This window comes from Anarhichas minor, unplaced genomic scaffold (genome assembly GCF_050575085.1).
Source record: "Anarhichas minor isolate MPS153535 unplaced genomic scaffold, ASM5057508v1 ptg000010l, whole genome shotgun sequence".
Taxonomy (NCBI): domain Eukaryota; kingdom Metazoa; phylum Chordata; class Actinopteri; order Perciformes; family Anarhichadidae; genus Anarhichas; species Anarhichas minor.
This window is the reverse complement of record NW_027466456.1, coordinates 10,887,286-10,908,927: the sequence shown is the minus strand read 5'-3', so window position 1 is coordinate 10,908,927 and position 21,642 is coordinate 10,887,286. Positions and strand designations below refer to the sequence as shown.

Here is a 21,642-nt window from a genome sequence, read left to right as displayed (position 1 = left end):
AGTGGGCAGAGGATCAAAGCCGTTGGAGGATTTGTCCGTCAGATAGCCGCTGGGGTCCTGCCTGTGTAGACTACCTCTCTATGTCTTCGTGTCTCTCTCTGGACATCAATAGGTTTCCCCCTCACACTGCCAGTTGAAAATTATAGATCGTAAAAAGAGCAGTGCAGTCACAACAACCTCCTCCCTGGAGCAGACGCCGCTTTATTACAACGTGCGGGTGTCACGCATTGTCTTTTCCTCTCTTTCATCTAAGCGCCTGGCTTTGTGCAGGTTTGGATATTATCGGTATTTCATCCGACCTCTTTTGATATGGTAAACACCTCATCCCCTTGATTGTATTTTGTTATCACAAGAACTACTGCAGGACCTTTGAAAGTCTGTGATAAATCAGGGTACAGGAGGAGATAATCCAACTATAAACAATATAAAATCAGATTGTCTTTGTCAAAAAAAAAATACTCACAGTGCTGAATAGGTTTATTTCCATCTTAGGTCAATGTTTTCACCAAAGAGTTATTTCCATAAGGCCTCTGTGAGGTTTGTGGCCTGTTGGCTCAGATGTCTGTTTTGGGCAGAAAGACACGCCCAGAGGATGGATATAATTAAGACTAGTGACTTTTTTTTTTGTGAGTAAGGAGAGTGTTTGGGTAACTGCTCTGGGTGGTCTAGCTCTACATGCCTGTGCTAGTTTTACGAAAAACAGGCACAACATGGTAAGAACACAGACATATTGTGACTAAGCACAAAGATCAGTGCATATAGTATGTTCAGACATAAAAGGTAAAGAAATGCAAACAGTCATGTCACTTGTTTCCCTGTCTGGTACGCCTGTTGGTTGTTTGGACATGGCGCAGCAGATTTAAATCAACGTCTGACTTGATCAAAGCAGTTGGCAGACACACCTGACATTCATAGAGGTAGACATACACTTACAGATGATTCCTTTACTTCACAAAGAGCAGCTGTGTGTCAGTGCCCTCTGCATTTCATCACAGAACCAACTTTAGCAACTTTTAACATCAGGCTATTTATCTGGAAGCCTTTTTTCTCCGACTCCACTGATTATCTTCCATTTCAACCCTGGGTGGCCAAGTGGAAGTTGAACTCTTAACTCTTGCAATGTTTGTGTTGATTTTTGCCCATTGAGCCAGGCAGGACCACAAGTACACAATTAGCCAAATTGAAAGGGGGTGTTCATCAAGTTCTTGCTGGGTTTATTTGCTTGACCCTACATTCTCTCTAGCAGTCAGTAGAGAAAACCATCACCTGTGCTACTAGAAATGAGGGGTTTGCACCAGTTTTGTACGACTTCAGGCAAACTGCTTTGTCATTCTTCTGATACATACTGAATAACGCTAATGCTAACCACGGAATGAATGTTAAAGCACAGTTTGTCTTATAAAAAAAAACCGCATCTAACTTGCTCACACACTCTTTTTTTCTGACACATTTTCCAAGACTACCGTTACGTTGTGGAAGATGAACAAAAACTGCAAGGCCAGTCAACCCCGCAACAAACACTATCTCGATTAATGGCGTCTTCTCGTTAACACATAAACACCGTGTGTAGGCCTACCGTCGAACCCGTCCATTAATTTGCAACATCCTTCTTTCCATTCCTGTGAATTGGCTCATTTAGCCGGCAGAGAGAACAAAGATCTTTTATTGTTGCATTTTGTTTTGAGGGCTGCCTAAACATGTGGGTGGTCCCGGGTTTTTTTTTTTCTTCAATGTACTGAGAAGCACATGGATCTGTTAATGAGTATAAATTGGTGACTCCGTTATGACTGAGGTGCCCTCCCTGGTTTCGGCAAGTCTGCTTACTGGAGTAGAGAAAAGGAGGGATGGGAGTGGGAGAGGGCAAAAACAACGAGGGAGAAATGGAGAGGTGGGAGAGATATGATGCAGGAGATGGTTAAAAATAAACAGTGATTGTAGGAAAAAACATACCATAGAAAAGAGCAGTAGCTGAAGGATACATTTCCTTGGCAAGACATGAGTAGTAAATTGCATGTATATTGTGGCAGATGCAGGCAATTGAACGGAGTGGAACTTTAGAAAAAGAGGCGAGGGGGGAAGTTCTCAGGCGGCATAAAAGGCTTAATTTCTCTCTCAGCTGTGGCAAGCAGCTTTCCTGTGCGGCCCTGTTTCACTATATTTAACATCAAAGTGAAGTATGAACAATTGAGGCAATTTTCCATCTGGCCAAGGTCAATCATTGTTCTTTCTCTGTGAATGTAGATCCGGCTAAGAGGAATTCAGAGGAACCATATATCTCACTTTCAAGTGTATGTTAGCAAGCCACCATTCAGCAACCTTTTGGACAGACTTTTCTTCTTTTTGTCTGTGCTTTCATTTACAACTTTTCAAACTGTACATTTAATATTCTCGGAATTTTCAGGTCCATTTATTACAGCTATGGTGTTATTTTTCAAGCATGTGGTTTTGATACAGCTGTGTCTAGACTGCATTAAATAATACATGGGACTCACTGCATGTAATATGAAGCATACAGTATTACTACTACAATGTCAAGGTTGAAGTTGGCCTCGGACTCTTTCCAGAAATGTGTCGTTTGGGATCATGGGCGTGGTCCTGGATCACATCTAAGCTTCAAAACTCCACTGTTTACAATGTTTACGCAAACCAAAAATGGAGCTGGTTAGGACATAGCATGCTTAAAAAACAGCAAATTTAGATTACTAGTTCATGCCACATCTAATTATGACCTTTCACTAGAGTTTTTTGCCAAGGACCAAATGCTTGAAGCAAAGAAGTTAAAAGGACTCTGTAGACTTCTTAAAACCACAAACAGCAGGGTGCTCAAAGAAATCATTAACGGCCAAAGTAGCTAAAAACACGATCAATATGTCTTGATGCACCAGGTTTTCTTTTGTACTCTAAATGATGTTAACTGTAAATTAATACCATGAACAGATTATACCACCATTCACTTCAGAGTTTAATACAGCAAAAGAAAACAACAGCAATTTTAATATGTAGACTTTAACACACAAAAGAAAGAATTGACCAAGAGAATAATGGTTGCTGCCTGAAATTGACTTTTCTCTCCCCTTTCTTGTTGTATCACTCGGGTAGAGAAGAATAGCATCAGAAAGACTTTAAACACATCGACACTGTTATATCCTTTTTTACACTGATGCCCTTATAATACTCTGCGCTTGACGTCCACTTGAAAATAAGTTAAATGCGTTTGTTAGTTTGCTAATTTTCTAGTTTATACACTAAATATCTTTTTAAACCACAGTAAATCATGTATAGGTTTAGTTGAATAGCATCTAGTCAACTTAAGATGTTATACTCATTCTCATTCTGTCTCAGCCTCAACGTGCGGTGGGCATGTCAGACACCAGTTCTATATAATACATTACAGTCAGTGCTGTCATTATCTGAGGAATTCCGTATTGTGTTAAGGGAACCACATAAAAGCACATTAGTGACATCTTAGCTTTATTAGAAGAGACATAACAGCCATCGATCGCAACACAGTATCACTTGGAATTTGTATCTACGTCTGATTTTACAAAGTGCCTTCAAAGGCTGATTTCATATTTCTGTGTTAGCAGGGCTCTTGCTGTTGAGGCGTCACAGTACTTTTTCTTCAAACCATCTTAACTACTTCCAAACTTTTTTGTTTGTTTTTTAAGAGGAATCGTGTGTTAATGTACACACACACACGGCGGCTGCTGGTCATTGTTTCTCAAGACCACCCAGAATCCAAATAGGAATTGGGTCGCGTGTGAGTAAGTTTGTTGTACATACAACATGAAAGTGCAGACTTATTACAACTAATACTGCTGTACACATCAGTCAGTGCTGTTAAATAATGTCAGTGCACATCACCGTGTGACGTGCGTGTTTAATGTAATAACATGGTTTACCAAACAACACCTGAATTTATCCTGTGCTTTCTTCTCCTCTGTTTGTATTCTGTCCAGGTCCAGACATGAAAGACGCATGCATTCACAGACACGCATTCAAAGGCACCTAGAGTCTGTCTGCGGTCTACCACCTCCCTGCCACACACACACATGCTCCTGTTACGGTAAGAATCAGAGACCACCGAGTTAGAGGGATAATAATGGTGTGAATGTGAGGAAACAAGCTCATTATCCACTGCTATTTCGTCCTCTGAGTCATTTTAAAGACAAATTGACTACTTGTATTCCAAAATGCTCTAATTTCGCTCATTAAAAGAAATTGAGTTGAAACTAAATTCAGTAATTTAACCTCTAAAAATGAGTTTGCTAGCGTGTGCTAATAAATAGTCTATGAAAATAATGTCTACTATCAAATTTGAATTGCTCATTTTGGGAAAAAAACGTTTATTTATGCAAAGTCATTTTCATTAAAATTGTATGCTGTCATGCATGCCATTTTGTGTGTGTCTGTGTGTGTGCATGTACAAAGACTGCTTCATTTTTCTATTTCCATAAGTCGAAAACCAATCTCCACGGGTCACGTTTAACAGCCGCACCACATATACCACAAACCCCCTTATGCAACCCCCCTTTACCCACCCTGCGCCCCTCCCAGGCTTCCCAGCATCCTGCTTCGCCCTCTATCCAAAAAACAACAACGTGCGTGCTGAAATTACAGTGCGTGAGGCGGCACTTCCCTTCCTTTAACTCGCTGTATTTGCCCTTCTGTTCTTATCTTTTTCTCATTCCGCTACTGTTTTGGAAGGGTTCAAGGTTTATTTTGATGTTCATTAAACTGTCTAACAGCTGCCCATACTTCATTTGCATCTGTAGTTACAGTGACTAAAGTTCACACTGAGGTTAACGAGGTATTAATGCAGTTCTTGGACTCTTTGCATTGATTCGTTTTTTTGTTTTTTTTGGCTTTTGTAAATTACATTTAGGATGATAGTTTGTCCCAGTGAACCTTTATGTTTGTGAAGTGTTTTGAACACAATAGCTAATAAGTAAATAACAAACATCTTTAATTTGCATTGATCCTTCCAGTATGTATCCAGATTATCATATTGATTTATGCAAAAACAAAATAAAGAAATCCACTAAAACAGGAGAAAATGTAACATTTGGATTGTATGCCAGTGTTGGATTCATGTGTTTAAAGGGGGTCTTGTGGCCTAAATTTCCTTTTCTCCCAAGGTCACAATTGGTTGTTTTAATACATACAAGAATACTTGACTAGACATCGTGAGTAATGGCCAGAAAAGACAGAGAAAAAGATGGAGTGCCACCAACAAAGGCTCAAACATTAAATCCATCAATGTTTATTTGTGATAAAACTGACCTTGAAAAGTATACAGCATAAAAACATTACAGCATAGCAGTTTGATCTTTGAAACATAATTAAATCCAAAAATGAAAGAACAAATTCTCGGATCGCTGCGTGTATGAAAGCTAGCAGAAAGCAGCCCCATCCTCATAGTTTCTAGCTGCAGGTTAACTGACGCTCTCACAGCAACCGCGGTACTCACCAGCTGTAATGACACACTCCATCAATTCGGCTTTGCCTGCGCAAGGCTAGCTTGGTTAACAGTCGGCCGAGGTGCAGCATGAGAGTGTGTGTGTGTGTGTGTGTGTGTGTGTGTGTGTGTGTGTGTGTCCCGGCTATTAAAGCACTTGAGAATCAGAGAGGAAAGGACTTGCACCACTAATGGATGTGTCTATTGATGTTCCCATTCAACAGCACACTGTAACCGATAGGGCAATGATTGTGTTGAAGACGGAAGGAGGTGGAGGAGGAGTGGAGAGCGGTTTGGCTGGGCGATGATAATGACAAGGAAGGTTATTATTTGGCGCCCTGCGGAGTCTCTGCTTTGTGTGTTTGTGTGTGTGTGTGTGTGTGTGTGTGTGTGTGTGTGTGTGTGTGTGTGAGAGAGAGAAAGGCAGGCAATCTTCCTCCATCTCTCTCGCTCCTGTCCCTCTCCCAGCCTATTGGCTATTATTCACTTCTCACTTTTTCTCCCCAGTCTGCTCCTCTCTCATGACATTACTCACTACTGCTCGTCTACATCCAATTGTGCCTGTCTCTCTCACATTCGCTTGCATTTGTTCGTTGTCAATGGCCCTGCCTTTTTTGTTAAATGGACAGTGCAAGTATCTTTTTTGATGGTAGATAAAATAGCAGAAAGTGAAGTCAAAGACAGACTAATGCAACGGAGCTGGCAAAAAAAGTTTTTCATTGCAATGTTTTTAGGATAGCAGCTTGCCCTTGAGATATTGATTTACTCACCAGTAGATTTTTTTCTTCCAGCTGTGTGTGTGTGTCCTGTCAGTTCCAATCAGCGCGTGTGTGATGAATATGAATACAGTCAGCCTGCCTGCAGGTTTGGCAGGAGACCACCTCCAGCTGGACTCAGACCCCTACTCAAGTGTGCCCGTGTGTGTTTTGCGTGCGTGGTTGTACACGTCAGCCTGCATCTGTCAGCGGCGTGACGACCTGAGGATGAAATAACTAAAAATATACATCATAATGCGCCGCTTGGCATACAATTCATCCAGAGCCTTTCGACAGAGAGGGAAGCATCCAGTTCAAGCACAAGTGGGAATCGAGCCCCTTGTTCTGCCTAATTAGACATACAAAGAACCTTTACAGATTCAAATGTATTGAAATTAAATGGGAATGTATGTTTGAAACAAGAATTGCTAGTTTTGATAAATCCTTGCAAATGTGAGGGAGTTTTATGTCCATGTTTTAGTGCACGTTCAATCCTGCCTTCCTCACTTCCTTTTCCCCCATTACGTTAACCAGCGGCATTCTTTCCAGTCCAGCTTGTCTGTCCTAGTGTGTGTTTGTGTGTCTTTTCTTGTTCACTGCAAATTGTTTGTTAGAAGACTTGTAGTAAAAGTCAATATCTCTCTCTCTCTCTCTCTCTCTCTCTCTCTCTCTCTCTCTCTCTCTCTCTGTGTGTGTCTGTAATCGCAGGGCAGCAGATAAAGAGGGAGATGCCATTCCAGCTGTGAGGAGACAGAAGAAGTCAACATACACACTCACACACACATACACACACACACAGAGCCGGAGGCGCGTGAGCAGGTGAGCATTAAGTCAGGCAGCTAAACAGATCACGTCGCGGTATGATATCTGCAGACAGGCAGACAGAGGAGGCCGGTCTGTACCTGCAGGCAGAGAGCAACAACTCACAGCACACTCGCCAGGAATTTCCTCCCCCTCCTGAGAAGAGAGAGAGAGAGGGAGGGAGGGAGGGAGGGAGTGGGAGAGTGAAGGAGAGACAGACAGGCAGACAGACATAAGCTGGAGTTTCGGCTGAAGTGTGTTACGCAAACCAAAGTAAAAGCCTGATTACAAACTGGCAGGCAAATATTCGATTTCAGATACCTTCTATGTGACAAGTTTTCATATTCAACCCAGTTCATGATGAGAAGAACTGCTTATCTTTTTACTTTCTCACCAAGCAAAGGTTTGCTTTTGCGTTCCTAAAATGATTGTTATGGAGTGATAATAATATTAGGCTACACCAAAGTGAGATAAACCCAATATGCACCCTCCTTTGGTGGCATTGTTAGCCCATCATTCTCCCTTCACCTCAGCTGATGAAAGGACATCTCTTTGTCATTATTAAAGAAAAGCAGATTCACACGGCATTGTAATATCGAGTACAGATGGTTCTTTTGTTGTTTCAGAGTAATTCGATCACCGTCAGTATGATTTGTCATTCTGGAATGACGAGGGTGTTTCGACAGTGTCCGCCATACTAATGGATACTAACAGTATCCATAACACAAACGTGTTCTGCTGCTAGTATTGTATTGTTAGCTCTCCTTGGAGAAGCTTTGACATTTTTATTTTTTTTAAAGCTTCCATTCATTTACAATCTGCTCAGCATATGTGGCCGTTATCTGTGGTGTCAGGAATCACATTCAAAGTAATTACCTCTTTGGGGGAGGCCTGTTTCAGTTTTGGTTTTCTACTGAGCAGCATTTCTCTGAACAACTGTGGGTTATGCTGTTGCTCAAGAAAACCTTAGCTATAGTTACTGAATAAGGGGGAGCTATCAAGGTCAAATCTCCTGCATAGATTTTCCTACTGCTTCCCTTCTCTTCCATATACCCTTGAATTGAAGTCATTTCACCCATTAGACAGATTGTCCAGTTCTGTCATCACTTATATTCTGTAGCTGAGGTTTTTTTTCTTTTCTTTTACAAAGCTCTTTATATTCAGGCATAGAAACGCCTCCTGCAATTTGTACAAGTCACAACTCTCCCCACACGAACTACCACATCCACTTATCTAAAAATGATTCAGTGGTTAAATGCCAGAGCTGTCTGTGCCATTAAGGCCAGCCTGTTTGAAGGAAGGACACCCTTGCATGCCCTCTCCCTCCTCCTTGCTGTCTCTTCGTATTCCTCTCACTCCTTCTTCTCTCCCTTAGCTGCCCCGCCATCCCTTCCGTCCCCTCCCTATCTTCTCCACCTCACACCCACCCAACCCAGGCTGGTTTGAGGGCTGATGTGCAGACCTTGTCATTCAAATTAGGGCCACATTGTCAGCTCAGGGCCCTTGTCTCTCTAGTTGCGTGTCTGGATCTTTCTTCCCACTGTCACCCTCGTCCTGCGGCCAGAGAAGACCTTATAAAGCAACATTACTTCTCATCCACTTCTGTCAATTCCAACTCTGTCACTCAAATCACTGTTCGCGAGAGTGGAGAGAGGCAGAGTTAGTGGTGTCCCTCGCAGCAAGGACTGTGCTTTTTGGCCCAAGCTTTGGGTGATGTGTCAACAGCTAGCAAACTGGATTTTGATTGAGGTATTTTCAGTTAGGATCATTTTTAGTTTTTTGCTCACAAATGTCGAGCTTTTCAGAGGACTGACAAAGTAGAAGCAGCTCTCGTGATCCAAAGGAGAGAAGAGAAGCAGCACACTCATTGCTGTCAGACATATAGTAGCAATTCAAGTCTTTAGAAATCTTCAGATTTATTACTCAATGTGTTTTGCTTCATAGTAAAAGGCAATCAGAGTCATTATGTTATTTTTAACTCTGTTTTCTATATAAAATGTTTGGCAGGGCATGAGGTATCCACCACATCGCCTTAATCACTTAAGAAAAGAGTTTGAGCGCCGTATTTATCATCCAACCACATCTTGACTCACTGCCACATTTTTATTGTCAAGTCGTATCTAATTGCTACAGCAGCTCTTTGGCATTTGATTTTTTCTGCTCACAAACTGCGGTTTTCTTTTTCTCATCATGAGCAACAATGATTCAGCAGTGTGTAACACAACCTTCGTAGAAGTTGGTGGACAGTTTCCTTACTGGTATTGGTGCGAGCAGAAGAAAAAACATCCTAGTCTTCAACCAAAGTGCCACATCATAGCGAAACAACAGACGCTATTGATCTGGATGAGTCGACAGTTTCATACCCGATGTCTTCTTCATTCTCTACCTTGCACGAAGCCCTCAAGGCATGTTGGGCCCTCTCTAGAGGCTGTGCCGCTGTGCTTCAATCCAGGCGATTAGCTGCAACCTCCGCCCAGGTGCTGCGTTAACTAAAAGCCCGCTATGAGTCAGGAGTTTCAAGATGACTTCCCTCTTCTAACTGCTACTTGCAGTGAAGTAAAATGTGTTCCCACACAGTGACACTGTCTTTGGTGTCATAATGACCATGAGTCATGGACGTTAATAGTGCATAGAGCACTCGAGCCCATTGCAGTATTTAAGAAGAGGTGGGCCAAAGCCAGTTCTGCTTCTTTTTGATGCAAGGGTCTATGGTAGAGGTCAGCACAGGGGATGTAAATAAACTGCATTTTACACACACACACACATAGACATGAATCCCTTTTCATGTCTCTTATTCTCAGGTACAGTATGTGAATGGCCAACACCAGGTGCAAAGAATGAGGACAAAAAGCACTGTTGGATGTTCATGATGTATGCATGTGTATACATATATTTATCATCAAGTGTTGTAATATTCTATTTAGCGGTCTGTAGTTATCTAATAAGCTCGGATGGAAAAGATAGCATAATCAAAGTATGGCAAAACACAAATGACTTGTTCAGTGTCCTTCCTGCTCCGAGCATGACAGAGTGAGAGAGGGTGAGAGTTAGAAGCCTCCTGCCCACAGAGAAGACTTGCTCCCTCTGCATCTCTAAGCAGACTGTCATCCCTGGTCACCATCAGGTCTGTGGTCGCCCCAGTGAACATTCAACGCTGTCGGTGAGTTTCGGCTAAATTGAAAAAACCATCGACCGTTGATTGTGCCCTGTGGCCGGCCATTTTCACTCGGTGTCTCCAAAAAAGAAGGAAAAAGAGGTAAAACCCATGCAGAAACCTGCACACAGGCATGACCAATGACTTCTTGAAAAACCACATGAAGAGCACAGCATACATCCTCGACAAACGAAAACGAAAAAATACTTTCAACTTCCAAAACCACAGCAAAGGTCACAATCAACATTCATTGCTGTCGGTGGGTTTAACTGTGTAGAAGAGCTCGCTGAACAATGAATGCAACTGTGTCCCAGATTTCATCCGAACGTCACAAGGAATAGCGTCACGATATGCTGATGATGGCATTATTTATACTTCTGCCTGTCTCCCCCCCTTCGCATCCACCCAAAAACAGGCACACACAGGCAGTGTGAATCGACAAGCAGTTCAGATTGCATTTCAATCACCCTTGCTGAGATGTAGGGGCTCGAGTCTGGCTGCAGAAGAGGAGAAAGAAGAATATAGATGCAAGGGATAGTTCAAAGAAAGTTACCTTTAAAGCATCTAAGGTCTGATAAAAGATGTAGTTTCTGTAATGATTACCAAACAAATACACAGCAAAAATATGTTATATATGAATAGATGCTTTCTAAAATGATGGGTGGCCTTTTTGGAGAAAAAAAGATTGAGTCATTAAAAGTCATAATCGCATCAAACTATTGTTCAAGATAACACTATCAGCTAAACCCCTCAGGTTTCATCTAAATATACTAGTAATAATCAGTTTGGTTGAACAGATGCTTTAAACACTATCAAATGGTAAGTCATTTTACCATCAGCTGTTTATTTAATGTGATTTGTATTGTTGTATTTGATCAAATAAAGTCACTAGTTCAGTCTTCAATAATGTGGTGAGTCCTTTTTTACATCGTTCTTCTTTGGTTTGGTTGGAGATGTCAGAGCCGGCCCGTGGCATATAGGCCAATTGGACTGTTTTTACACTTTTAATAGTGTATCATCATGTCAAAAAGACCAAAGCCCTCTCGGGCCCAGCAACGAAAAAGAAGAAGAGAAGAGGTGGAAAAATGGGAAAAAGACAGGTAATGTGATGAATGAATAGTTTTTTTTCTTTTTGGACCAGAGTGCTACGAGCTTATTTTGGACGATAGTAGGCTAACGTTTGCTTACTCCAACCTTAAATCCATTAGGGACAGTTGGCAAGACTATTCAGGTGTTTGGGTAATAACCTACAGCATCATTTTGAGGTATGGCCTACATGTTTTCTTTTAAGTGTGATCTGTATAATCTCAAAGACACAAAGCTATGCCGTCTCTGAGTGTATGAACACAATGATTGGTGGTGAAATTGGCTGCATGCGAGGGGAACCAGCTAAAATCTTGACCTACTTGATAAAAGCCTTGAAGCAATATGAATGTCAAAATATGCATCTTTTATAAATATTCTAAAAACTTTTATATCTAAAGTTTTCATAGGCGGACATTTCACACAGACACCTTGGAAGAACGTTACTTTTACCCACTAATATATGATGGAATGTTGGTTCAGGCCATCACATTGATTAAGAAACGTACACAAAGAATGAAGGAGAAAATGTGTGCATAAAGGTAATAAAAAAAATATTTTTAATTATAATAAATAATAGTATGCCATCAAAAATTATAGTATGTCATAAAAAATGACATAGTAGAGTATGCCATCAAATATGTATATGTATGTATTAATACATATAGAAATACCATAGAATAGTTTGTCACACAAATATCACTACTACTATAAACTTTAGTATGCCAAAATGTCAAAGTATAGTGTGTCATGAAAAAAAGTATTTCTATAATAGTATAGTATGTCACTAAAAGTGTCATAATATGTAACGGTATAGTATGCCATAAAATATCCCTTTGTAGTACATATAAAGGCATAGAAATATCAGTCTCGTATACCATAAAAATGTATGTCACACAAATGTCATGAACATCTAATAGTATAGCATATGTGATTTAATTATTATGTATTCATTTCTTTTTTTAAGTCATAGTATCCACTTTCTTAAAAAGTCACATTAAAGTATGCCATAAAACAAATGTGTCAGGACATTCTGATGTAGCATTTCAAAATTAAAGCCCTTCAAAATCGCATTCATGAGACAATTTGTCAAATTTCAGATTAGATTTTAGAGGACATGGCGCATAGTTACAAAATCATTTCACGACAGCCCAGAAAAATACTGCATCTCAACACGAGGGCCAAATCCCAATGTCCCTTCTTAAAGTCCGAAACCCTGATCCCTCAGGGTCTTAAGAAGTCACCTGTTCAATGGTCGAGTGTGAGGCTGTACTTGAAATGGTGTAAATACATGTTATGTATTACTCCCTGATTTCAACGGCTTCAAGGCTTGCCTCACGAGATGAGAGGTAATTGTCAAATAATCTATTTTTTGCTTCAATAACAAAATGAAATGTTTGATGAATGAACTGTGTAATATAGTGCAAGTGGTCCTATACATTTTTGTCTGTAGGGATTATGTAACTTCTTATAGAAATGTCATATTTACACCTAACACACAATAAATAAATCATAGTGGATGAAGACCAGTTACTGCACGAAAGGAACAATTCTAGACTGAATGACAAACACATGACTTCTTTTGTCCACTAGAGGGAGACCCGAGAACAAGAGATGAAAAGGAAAAAAAGATTCAACCAGTTCACATTTATGTCATAATATGTATTTTTCTTTTTACTAGATTTACATAAATCAAAAAAAACGGGTCAAGGAAGTACAGCAGTTAATGATCGTAATGAAAAGAGAGCACTCCATAACATGTATGCATAAATGATGTACACATGAATGATACATATATATACCAAACATGGCTCACAATGAGGCACCTTTATTTTTTTAGAACTATAACAACTGGAAAAAAGTGTGTGCACACCTAATCATTGTACTATTAATGCCTTTATAGTTTATTTATCATAGATTCAAATAAAAGTCAATGCAATTCATTTCATAATTAAAAGTAAATGCCACAGATCAGGTGTTTTACTCGCTGATTTCATGCTTTGATTTTCTTTAAGCTGGGGATAAGGATGTAAAAAACGATATTTCTAAAACACAAAATTATGTTTTGAACAGTTAATATTGATGCATTTTGTGTGAAATACAGAATATGTGCAGCCTCCAGATAATTGATGAAGTGCATTACCCTGGGGAGATGATAAATGATTTTGAAGCCCGCTGACCATGAACATAAATTGGTAGACCATGACATGAGATGGGGAGACAATTTTTCAGAAAACTTCTATTTGGCATTGATTTAACTAAGTAACAACCTGATATAGATTATGTCATCAAATAACGTCTGTAACCCAATGATGTGTGACTAACACAAACTAGTTCTGCTATCAACTTGGGCAGTCTACCCATCTTAACATGCTAAGTGCTGCTGTACTACCGACAAACTTAACCATGCGGTTCTACAGAGCTCATTGTAATGACACATCTAAAAGAAATGTATACACACAGACAACTATCACTGTTAGACACTATCATATCATTGGCTTTTAACAATAAAAGAAAATAGCACAACAAAAGAAATGGAAAGCCAGCCATGTAAGCAAATATCACATTTTACACATTAAGTTTCTAAAACTATACACAAACCTATAGTACTAAGAACCAGTTACCAGCCTCTGCTTACTTTCTAAATAACACTCTCCCAGCTTGTTTATCTTTTTTTGTGACACAAGCTGATTTGATGATACTGAAAGGCCTTTGAATGTGTTGTGGAACAATTTGAATCCGTCTTTAGTGCCACAGAGAACCAAGTGTCCGTCTGGGAAGAATGCTTTTGGGAACTAACTTTATCATGCTTATTTGCTGTGACTTCTGAAAGACCTGCAGTCTACCAATTTTGATTGTGTTCATGTTCATCAATCCATATATTTTGCCATATTATTCCACCCTTAAGTTTTTTTGAGGAATCAATATATCGTGTCACATCTGGGCAGATGATTAAAAGCAATGTAATGAAGAAATCCATCTCCAAAGAAATCAGGCAGTTTTGATATTATATTAAACACGTTATAAAAAAAATGGACTTACTTTAAAATGGAAAAGAGGAAAGATGATCTTAATCCCTGAGTAATTTACACAGTTCATTTATAGCAGAAAGACAATTACACTGCGGGTAACAGCTCCAGAGAGCTGGATTTTGTAAACCCCACCTAGTGCAACAAAGAAGAATTACTTTGTAACCCTGAACTAGTGGTATGACCTCCTTTGTGCGTTGGCATTTTTGCTGCTGTTCATACCCCCCTCCAGTGGGAGTCACTACTGTCTGATGTCTGCCGGTCTGAGCTGTCTCTCACCCTCGGCCAGAAAGATCTGCATGGCCCGGTAGAGCAGGTGGACGCCGAGGTCCCGTTTCTTCTTCACCTGCCAGTTGGACACCACGCCATAAAAATCCCCTCGCTTCTGATTGGTGAGCATCTTCAATCCTGGGACAATTGAAGAATCAAAAAGGTTATTGACATGCCGCACCATGTCAGAGTTAGTGGTTTTATTTGTGTTCTTTTTTAGATTTTCCTTAAATCCCGCTTTCATTTTTACAGAATGTTTTCTTCTATTTCATTTATTAAGTCATACATGCAAGGGTTTATGTATTTTGGTGCTGATTTTGGTGTTGACAATTTCAAAAACAAATCATACACTGATAAAAATGGGGTACAGCAAAACGACTATCTGCGTCTATTAAAGATGCTGTAAGATAAAACCCAATTAAACCAAGGTTGTGGTTGTTGTACGGAAGGTACGATTGCATATGTTTGATTTCTAAAAAATTGGGAAAATTACAGTATAGTGAGATTATAAGCAACTTTTCAAAAAGAAAACAAGGCAGAACGTGTAACATATAGCCATTAGCATTTTAGAAACACAGTTGACAGGTTATTAAATAGTTAATTTATCAAATTAATCCCATTGACCTCATTTTTGGCAACTGCACACAACAAATCTAGCTTCTTTTCCTAATTACAAAATATCAATAACACAAGCGGTCAAGGGAGTTTAAAAAAAAATTAGTTTATATATTCTTGTTTCATGGATTTGGCTGAAAATTCTCATTAAAAAAGGCATTGACGGGGTGATTTAGGACCCTGATACAAAGCAGATGGAGAAAGTATTGAAACAGGAATTTTCCATTAGATTACATGGCTGTTTGCTACTTAACAGAGATAATTGGTGATGAGTTTCATCCCTTGTTGTACTCACCGATGGCCTCCACCATGCAGGCCTCTCTTGTGAAAGCCTCCACTGGAATGACATTCTGGAAACAATGCAGAGAGATGACGCCCTGCTCGGCATTCCACACCTGAAGGATATGCTGCACTTTGGTGCACAATTTCTGTCAAACAGAGAAGGGACAGTATTTTATAGACATATTGTATTTATTTAATTCATTTAAATCTGATCAAGACTGATCAGTGTGTGCTGCCTCACCTTGGAAGTCTTGTCTCCTTTGAAGTACTCTAAAGCCTCATACAGGTGGCTGTAGGGCCGGGAGCGTTTCCCTTTGCCCACATAAAATATAGCGTGGATAAATGTCTGGAAACACTCCTGTGGAGTCATGGTGTGACTGCGGAACGGGAGGTTTTTCGTCACTCTGGCAGAGCAAAAAAAAAAAAAAAAAAAAAGAGATCCATTTTATTATACTTTGAGGGTGAAAAGTGTTTATCTGTGTTAAAGAGAAGTGGTGGTTAAAACATAAATGAGGAAACAAGCCATTCCTAAAGATACACTGGGAATTAAACATTGCTTAAAGTGTAGTGTTAGCTCTGTTTACCTTATGAAAAGTGATATGATAATGTAGCCTGAACACATAAATGGAGATGAGTTTATACTGCTCTCACAACTGAGGAACTGTTGACGATTTGGCAAATGTTTTGCCTGATTTTTCAGCTTTTTTTTTTTTAAACATCCCAGTGACATTTATGATAAATGACAACGGACAAAGCTAGGTACTTTCTCTGATTATGGGACAAAAAAAAATGTAAATTGCTTTTCATACACAAGAGAGCCTCGTGTTCTGATTACAAGCACTGGGTTGTAGAAATGATTTCCATGCAAAATAAGAATGGCTTCATCTCATCACTTCATGCTAAATATCTATCCTCAGAGAAGAAAGACACAAATCAAGAGCCAGCAGACCTCGGGTCGAGCAGCAGGTAGTTGAAACTGGACTTGATGATGCCCTCCCTCCACTTCCTGTTTTGATCCGGTTGGTCAAACTGCTGGCACAAAGCTTGCTCGTCAGCCTTGCAATCAGGCAGCTCGAAGGTCCGCAGGGCCCGACACAATTCTGGACTATAACCTAAATCTACAGAAATGAAATAATAGAACATAAGAAAATGACTTGTGTCAGTGACACGGTTGATAAGCTAAATGATAATAAGTGTATCAGTATAGCTCATTAAGAAATACGTTTTTCACAGGACAAACATTTAAATAGAAACATAATTCTGAATATATAATTCAAAAACATTTTTTAATCCATTTATCTCCTCACACACTTCCCATCTCAGCCCCAAAACTGCTCACAATCTAACACGATCATTACCTAGTCATAGCACAGGTTAGGTAAGTAGTAATCAAGGACTTTAAAAGACGAGCACAAGCCTTACCCGTTTGTGGCTGGTCTAACTGCCTCTGGGGATGTGGCGATTGGGAGTTTGACTCCTGCAACAGGCGACACAGCCGCCGCATGTAAACGGGCCTGGTACGGCGGCCGATAGGGCCCGGGCTCTCCCCCAGCTCTAGCAGCCTCAATCTCAGCTCCTTGTCCGTCATCCCTTTTGTCTCTGCCAACAGCCTGTCCTCGGCATTTTCCTCCTTCTGTGGCACCATCTGGGGCGTCTGGTTCTCCTTTCCTCCGTCGACCGTGTCACTCTGCATGGAGCGCCAGTCATAAAGGACGGTCTCCTCGCCGCCGCTACTAGTACTCATGCTGGAGCTGAGCGAGGTGTTTGCTGTAGGCGGGACGTGGGTCTCGATCAGCTTGTGGCCCTGTTCCGAATCGGTGTAGAGGTACTCCACCGGTTCGTCCGGGTCCTGAATGAGCGGACGCCCTCCGGGGGTGTAAGACAGGTTAGCCAGGTGCTGAGGCCTGCGGCAGCTCGACAGTCGGCTCATGCTGTACCTGGGGGTGCATCCGGTGCCTGGAGTGCAAGGGAGGTCGGAATCTTCCCTGGACCTCCGTGGGGAAAAATAGGTGGAGCTGGATGAAGATGAGCTGCAGTCCTCAGTGATCCAGACATCTTCTTTTTTTAGGCTATCTAATTTGTCCTCACCGGGAGCATCATTTACGTGATTCTTTGTTGTTGCCTCATCTGTACTTGTCAGATCATCGGTCAGTACATCCCTGCCTTCAGCAAGATCATGGCCTTGCATGGCCAGTATCACCTCTGCAAGGTTTCTTTCATAAGCATCCATTGAAGAGTCCTGGTTTTCCTCCAGTATGACTGTGTCGGACAAAGTCTGCGATTGAGAGGCAGAGTCCGTTACGCTGTTGGAGAGGATGAGCGTGTCAGCTTGGCTATCGCTAACACTTGAACCAGCTCCGAGGGTGCTGGACTGTGTGTCCGTGCAATCAGCAGAAAACTTGCCTCCTCCTACCGTGTCCTTCCGCGAATAGTACGGCGTATAACAATGTGCATGTGGTGAACTGTAAAGGTCTGCACGGCTCTGAGTTCTGGGCGTCTGGCGGCGTGTTCGGACCGGTGTGGGGAGGGTCACTTCAAACAAAGAAGACGTGATGTGGAGGCTCTCAGAGGGTCTGCTCGTTCTCAGTGAGCAGCGACTCAACCTCGAGCGAGTCCTGCCTGTTACAAAAGGACTTAGTGTGACTGCAAGGTCGACGTTTTCCTGTAGCGCCTCGGCTGCATCATTCAACGGGGTGTCTGCCACCGGCTGACCAACGCCACACTCACTTGATGTGTCAAGAACAGGCCTACTACAAGGTTCAAACAAGTCATTGTTTGGGTGTGCTTCAGACAACACCAGTTGATCACGCATACCTTGTACATGCACTTTAGTTTCAGGTTTTGAATCCATCTGGGGTTCTGTTTGAACAGGTGGTAGATTCAAGTCTTGCCTTGCAAATTTAGAATCAGAGCCTGTTGAAATCGGAATCTTTTCGTTGGATTCAGCCGCAAGAGAACCCCCCTTTAGTAAAAGATGTCTGGGGTGTACAGAAGCATCCAGTGTACTGGTGTAATGGTCGCTCTCACAGCTACTGTAATGACTACTATCAGACCCACTGCTGCTCACGTCAACATGGGAAAGGACTGGCTGTTCTGGTATATTCCCCTGAGCCTCTTTCACACATTCACCCTCCTGTTCATCATCACTCTCTGTCAAAGCACAGTGACTGACGACCGTTTTCTCCATGTCCTCCTCTGTGCTTTCACTGCTCTCCCTGCAAAAAACATAAACGTGATCTGGCGATGTGACGTCGATGCCCTGCTTGTGTAAAACGGTGGCCATGCGTTCTGAATCCAGGAAGTCAGAGTACTCGGACATGTCAAAAGGTAAGTCGCTGGTGCACGGGCTGCCATCAACACCGGGCGGCTGTGTGGGAGATTCAGGACTAAAAACAGGGAAATATTCGTCGACATCTCTGAAGCTCACGCTCTTGCGACTCGCTCGCCGCAAGTGAAATGATGGGAGAGTGTCTCTTCTAGAGGGGGAGATTCTGCAATCAGTTGCAGCCGCATGTTCACTTGCTTTTGATCTGAACACGCCGTCGTCAGTAAACAAATCCTGCTCCTTACGATCGGGCATCGCAGCTGCAGGTCCCACTGCAGACATGCGAGTGCTCGATAGTATGGAGGGACCTTCAGATGCACAATGTGAGGCGGCATTGTTCCAGTACTGGCTGTTATGCCTCTTAGTGTCCATGTCAGAAAGCCCGTTATATGACATTCCTCTGCAATCTGGCCTTCCGTTAATGTTAGATAGGTTGAAAAATGATGAGCGCCTTGTGCTGCTCAATGGGGCTTCACCAAAGTCACTTATCATAGAAGAGTGGGAACTGAAGCTGCTGTCTGATTCAGGATAGCTGGACGTGTCCGTTTGGTCTGAATACACAGCTGTGGAGAAAATAAAGAAACCTAAATTAACACGGTTTCTTACAAAAGGTAAAATGTTACTACCAGCCAGCCAAATTCTTGAAACTGTTTTGCTGCAACTCCTCTTTAGAAACTGGAGGAAAGTTTGGCAGATAGCCATGTATACATTTGTTTATTTGACTGGAAAATAATGAGTGCTAGTGGCAAATTTTGGAGTAAATTAGGAACTGATGACAAGTATTGACTATATATCTATATATATGTATGTGTGTGCGTGTGTGTGTGTGTGTCTTTAAATTCCAAGGGATTTGGGAAGTAAACACTTGAGATTGTTGCGCAATCACTGTAATTATTGTAGCGTTACTATGTTATGACAATCCGCTTGAAGCCGACGTTAAACACTTGACCGGCTGAATACATATTACTGCAAAATACTATTCCTATAATATCTCTGTTCATAACACTACTGGATGTGTATCGTTTTCTTCACGTTTATGAAATAACACAAGTTGGAAAAATTGACTTTGCAATTCAAGTGGTGCGTTTCAGACGAAGTGCTTTAAGTAAGCCCTAATAAAACAAAGGCCTCAAAGAGACTTTCTTACAGTATTGGAATTGAGGTGACTCGTCTTCCTCCGTGTCCACCGAGCTAAACTGGTACTCCTGAAGGAGCTGGGCACATTTTCGATTCTCCTGTTGCTCTGCAAGCTGCCCTGGTGTATCCCCTTCCTAAATAAATTGAGGAGAGAACAGGTGTAAACCAAACTGAAGCAAACATTTAAAGCCATTATAATGAGATACCTTGTTACAGCGCAGGTGTGGCAGCATTTATGGAAAATGATTAATAACGCTAAAAACAAAGCTTACGTTATGTTTAATGTTTGGGTTCCCTCCATTCATCAAGAGCAGCTTCAGATTTTGATAACATCCCCACAGTGCAGCAATGTGAAGAGGAGTCAGGCCTTCTGATGACCTGGGAGAAGTACAAGAAATCACAACTTTACATTATGCTCAAAGATTTTTTAATAGTGGCTTGTGACAATATTTTATGTTTTAATGGAAAGTTGCTGCAGGTTTTAAGTGATGCAAAAAGTCTGTGGAAGATAAATGGGTTCTGTAGTTACACAGGAAAATGATCTCACAAGGTGACATGGTGCTTTCTCTTGTCACTATTTATAACCACACCTGATATTGGGGTCCGCTCCATATTGCAGCAACATTTTCAAACAGCGCGTGTTCTTCTCAGTCTCTTTGCCAGCAGCCAAATGTATCGCAGCCACCCCTTTACTGCCCACCAGGTGGGGGCATGCACCTTGTGAAAGAAGCAGCAGCACAGATCTGCCAACGAAGAGACATCTGTTACAATCTGGCATGCATTGTGGAATACAGCTTCGTTGTATTGAAAAAGGGGGCATGCTATCCTGCTTAATGTTGCAGTCTGGATTAAGTCAATGTTAGTTTACCTCAGGTTGCTGGCTTTATGTGTACAACATATGATACACTATATCTTTAGAGCAGTCTTCAGGCTAGTGCATGAGTGAGACGTGTTAACGTTACAGTGCAAAAGGGCAACAACCTGAAAGTACATGTGGACATTATCAAACACAAACTGCACCGTTTAAAAGGAAACCGTGGTCACGAGCAGACCCTTAATGCTAATGCATATTTAAACAAAATGCAAAAACAGGAAACACGTTTCAGTTCAAGTTACGTGGTTTTGAGGACTTCACAGACCCCAAACACGTACTAAGGAAGTGATTATATTTAAGCAAGGACTGAAAAAACGTGTTTCATTCATGAAACACTCAATTTGCTACCACTGTTGTATCAGGAGCATAACTAGGGTTACGTTAAGATCGTGTAAGACGGCTCGCTACGCAAATAAATGCGTGTACGATCTGTCGCGTCGCATCAACAAAAGGCATGTCTAGACAAAACAAAGAGAGAGGGAGCTGAACGTCACCTCGGTTCTCCATCCTTCACAGCTTTACACAGTTGACCTTCGAGCCTCCTCTTCTTTCGATCCATGACCAACGTTTATCCCAGTGTTAAATGTCTACGGTCGAGTATCTGCATATTCCGAATTAGCCCATCGTTGAGAGCCCATGCAGCAAGCTACGGATAACCTTTCATCGAGGCGAGCTAAGAATGCTACGACTGAGGACTTGCAGAAACATATTCAACTGCACTCATTAAATTACGTTTGCATGTGCAGTTAGCCAACTGTCGTTGTGTTGTATCCTTAGTTGTGTAAGAGATGTACCGCTGTTGTTTTGACCGGTTGTTTATCCAAGTAATCTTAGCTCTCGAGGAAAAGACGACTATTTT

The 21,642-nt window shown here is 41.4% G+C and overlaps 1 protein-coding gene across 1 annotated transcript; it reads right to left on the bottom strand.

Moving 5' to 3' along the window:
* Window positions 1–12,907: 12,907 nt before the first annotated feature.
* LOC142946680 (uncharacterized) lies at window positions 12,908–21,617 on the bottom strand. The gene is made up of 9 exons (XM_076088138.1): window positions 21,278–21,617; window positions 20,500–20,652; window positions 20,182–20,287; window positions 19,920–20,043; window positions 16,870–19,335; window positions 16,397–16,565; window positions 15,689–15,851; window positions 15,461–15,593; window positions 12,908–14,688 (listed from the first exon to the last, which is right to left on the bottom strand). The coding sequence occupies exons 1-9, from the start codon at window positions 21,340–21,342 to the stop codon at window positions 14,522–14,524; spliced, it is 3,546 nt and encodes a 1,181-aa protein (XP_075944253.1). The 5' UTR covers window positions 21,343–21,617; the 3' UTR covers window positions 12,908–14,521.
* Window positions 21,618–21,642: the final 25 nt, after the last annotated feature.